Here is a 3,878-nt window from a genome sequence, read left to right on the forward strand (position 1 = left end):
ATGAACAATTTAAAATGAAGACTTGAAATAAGAGACATAATTCTAGGATTTTCGTCTTTTTTTCGGATGCATACAAAAAGTGAAACCTTGTATACAGGGTGTACCTTTATCATAAAACGTTCAAAACTAACGAGGGGATCTTTATGAACACGCTGTACATAATTCCTGCTCTCCTTTGGGGTATGAAGTAGTCACTTTCTAAAAGGAAATTTGGGCAGAAAATGTCTGCCTTGGTCGGGGTTTGAACCCAACACTAGCAATTCGACAATCAATAATCTGAGAGGAGAAAAGATCCGGAGGTATCTGGATATTTTCAAGTGTAAATAAAGAACGCTACAGCTATATTTGGAAAGGTATACATTTTAAAAGACAAAATTTGTAAAGCAAAACATTACACACAATAGACCGGCCTCAGTACATGATGTTCTTCTTCTCTTTTATTCCTCCTCTCTTGATTACTTTTTATCGTATAAGTGTAAAGAGGTGAAGGTATGTTCAAAACTAGGAAGATGAAAATTGTGATTTGTAGAGTTGAAAAAAAAAAGAAAAGTCCAATAAAATAGTTAAAAAAATGAGCAAACAGCAGCCGATAGTGATTTTGAAAACTAGTAGACAGGAAATGACAGTAAAAAACAAGATTTTGCAACAGAAAATTATCTGTGAAACAATGGGGAAAAAGTTAGAGAAGATTAATTTGAAGTTCAAAATAGCAAAAGCTTTTGGGCGAGGTTTTTGAAATTGAGATTATTATCTATTTTATAAGGCAGTCTATACGTTGAGAATATTCTGTGGAATGAAAATTACTCTTTTGAGTTTTGAGGAAATTCTGGTACTTACCGGAACAGAGTTTCTGGCACTTACCAAGGTAGGTATACAAAGAATAATGTGATCAGGAACAGCAGTGCACAAAACATGGCTTGAGACTTTTGAAGTGAAAATTACATCAAGTCAAACGCTTTCGATAGATCACTTAAAATATATTTATGTTGAAACTCTGGGTAGTCTATTTCTGATCACCATAACTCCAGGAACACTTCACAGCTCTTCCGTGCAAGCGATGGGAGCCTTACCCACGTTCAATTCCCCTATTGAGCCACCATTCAAATAGTTTCCCTCGTGTACAGACAATGACCTTGAATGTTGCACGCTAGGGGGCGTTCCAGGCGTGATCTGATTGACAGAGCGCGATCTAGCGTGACCAGCTGAATTAGTGACACCTGTACTACTTTTACCTGTGGAGCTATTGGCCCCTGTACTACTGGTCTTGGAATTTTTCCTCAGTGCCAGTTGAGAGGCGATTTCAAAAGCTTGACCTAGAGTGAGAATGATTTCGACCACTTGAGCCTGAAATCACAAGGGAAAAAAATCTTTCTTCAAAAACAGAAACTAAAATGATTTCTTCTTAAGAAATGCTAAATGACTTTAGCCATTCAAATTAAATTTAATTTTTCGAAATAAAAAGGCAAATCCTAATCCGGCTTTAGCTAAACTAAGAAAGAGCGATTTGTAAGGAAAACTTCGAAAGTAGCAGAAATCACAAAAGGACTCTTCAGTCCTAGAGTAACCAACAAAAATAATTAATGTGCAAATAAAATTTCAACGTACCGAATTTTTAACGAAGAACACATGGCAGAAGTGAGCCCCTGAGTCGTGGTCCTTGGTGATATACGCGAAGTGAGCCAAGTCGTCGTTGTCTTGACATGCACAGTGAACATTCCGTATTTCATGCTCACATACTAGACTCTGAAACATGCGGGAAAGAAGGAAAGCGATCTTGAAAAAGTGGTACATTTTTTGAAGAAGTAGTACATTTTTTGAAGAAGTGGTACATTTTTTTTTTTTTTTTTTTTTTTGGTTAAAGAGCTTTGACTTTCTAAAAGGAAATTTGGGCAGAAAATGTCTGCCTTGGTGGGGGTTTAAACCAACACTAGCAATTCGACAATCAATAATCTGAGAGGAGAAAAGATCCGGAGGTACCTGGATATTTTCAAGTGTAAATAAAGAACGGCTACAGCTATATTTGGAAAGGTATACATTTTAAAAGACAAAATTTGTAAAGCAAAACATTACACACAATAGACCGGCCTCAGTACATGCCTGTTTTTTATATTACGTACAGAGAGGTACTTCAAATGGAATTTTCAATCTATTCAAATCTGGCCGGGGATTTTAAATCATCATTCCTCCTCTGCCTCCAGTTGGACACTATTGTTGTAGAGTTATCATGGAAAACACCACACTATGCCATAAATAAAATGGCGGACATTGCCGGGGGGAAAAAGAAAAACGAACATTTTGCAATACAAAAAAAGCACCTCTCCCTCATCTGGTTTTTAAATAGAAATTGCAAAAATGTAAAAATGATATTGCATGGAGATGTGTAGCTGTAGAGGTACAAAGTGAAATATGGAGTGGAAGAATAAATTGAGAATATACAGGGTGGCACTGCTTGAACATAATTACATTGAGGGGAGGAAATCAATCAATACTTCCAAGATCTAAAGAAGAGACCAAAGTTTTTTATACACCGATCTCATATATTAGGGAATATAGGTAGGTACATATTCTGTTAATATTAATGTCGTTATTCTATTAAGTATAAAATGTTGAGTTGTGATTAAGGACAAACTGTCAAGCCCAAGTTGTAGAAATTTCAGATATTCTTTTGGTAATCAAAGAATGAACGAAAAGAAAACAAGACAAGGGAACACAGACCAAAATATACTTTGAAAGAGTTGATATATTGTTGAAATCTCCCCTACATAAATTTTGCAATATTTCCCCCAAAGCCATTCTGTATACAAATGTTATCGTTCCGGCGAACTCAAAAATGAAAACTTTATACATTTCAGTAGTGATTGAACTTTCGAATGAAACGGATATGTAAAAATCGCTATGGAAAACTCTTCAAAAACCTTTCAACTGACCGTGCTTTAAGTACCAATGGCCAAAACTTGTACATGTAAATTTGAACTATTTGGATAGAAAAACGTCTTATTGGAAAGGACCTGAAACTTCTTCACTAAAATAACGTTGTCTCTTTCCTACGCGTTCTTTGACATTGACTTCAATGATGCCATAAGACCTACTGTATTACTGATTTCGTTGAAAAAGGGAGAGGAAATAGCAAGATTGGGGAAAAGGGAAGTAAAATACAGAGCGAAGGAATGGGGGTAGAGGAGGGTGGGATAAATAAAAATAGAGTAGGTAACAATTTAATACAAAAGTCCACAAAGTATTGGACACTTCTCAAAGGAATTTCGTAAAAATGATCCCTCATTTCAATATAATGCATTAGTTAAACATAGAAACATAAATAAACAAACATAGAAACAAGAAAGCGGAATAAAAAACGTCAAAAGCATTAAAAGTCCAAGCTGCCGCGGATTGAAGAGACAAAGAGATAAAATCATTCAATTTAAATGAAAAAAACAATGAGGTTATGAATATTACACTGATGATTATCGGGTTATCGATACTAAAACTGACTTTTATTGGTTCACCTATATCGAGTTCCTCCCACCTTATTTCCTAACACATCACAAATGCTACGGTAATAATAGAAAAAACCTCCTGTCTCTGTCCCTCCTACTCGGAGGAATACGCCTAAGGTACTCTTGAGGTCGTCGAGAGGACGGAGCGACCAAAGGGTACTCACTTTTCCAGGTGAGTCGTACTGGTGCTAGCTGGTGGGGACTACTGCGCACACATTCACTTGGTAAGTAGAACGAAGCTCCTGCCTACTACTCAGGAAGTCGAAATCGCTTAACCTAAAGGAGTCCCTGCGCCAAAGGAGAGGAAATGGGAAAAGGTTGCAAATGCATCGCAGAGCCTAAAATCGGATTGTTAGAGAGCGTTGAACAGAACCAGACCGCAGC

At 36.7% G+C, this 3,878-nt stretch overlaps 1 protein-coding gene across 1 annotated transcript; it reads right to left on the minus strand.

Moving 5' to 3' along the window:
• Positions 1-549: 549 nt before the first annotated feature.
• LOC103521836 (ankyrin repeat and sterile alpha motif domain-containing protein 1B-like) lies at positions 550-1,816 on the minus strand. The gene is made up of 2 exons (XM_008486944.3): positions 1,606-1,816; positions 550-1,344 (listed from the first exon to the last, which is right to left on the minus strand). Exons 1-2 carry the CDS (start codon positions 1,789-1,791, stop codon positions 1,036-1,038), a joined length of 495 nt encoding a protein of 164 aa, XP_008485166.1. The 5' UTR covers positions 1,792-1,816; the 3' UTR covers positions 550-1,035.
• Positions 1,817-3,878: the final 2,062 nt, after the last annotated feature.

The sequence above is a fragment of the Diaphorina citri genome, unplaced genomic scaffold, assembly GCF_000475195.1.
Source record: "Diaphorina citri unplaced genomic scaffold, Diaci psyllid genome assembly version 1.1 scaffold6068, whole genome shotgun sequence".
In the NCBI taxonomy this organism is placed as follows: Eukaryota; Metazoa; Arthropoda; class Insecta; order Hemiptera; family Psyllidae; genus Diaphorina; species Diaphorina citri.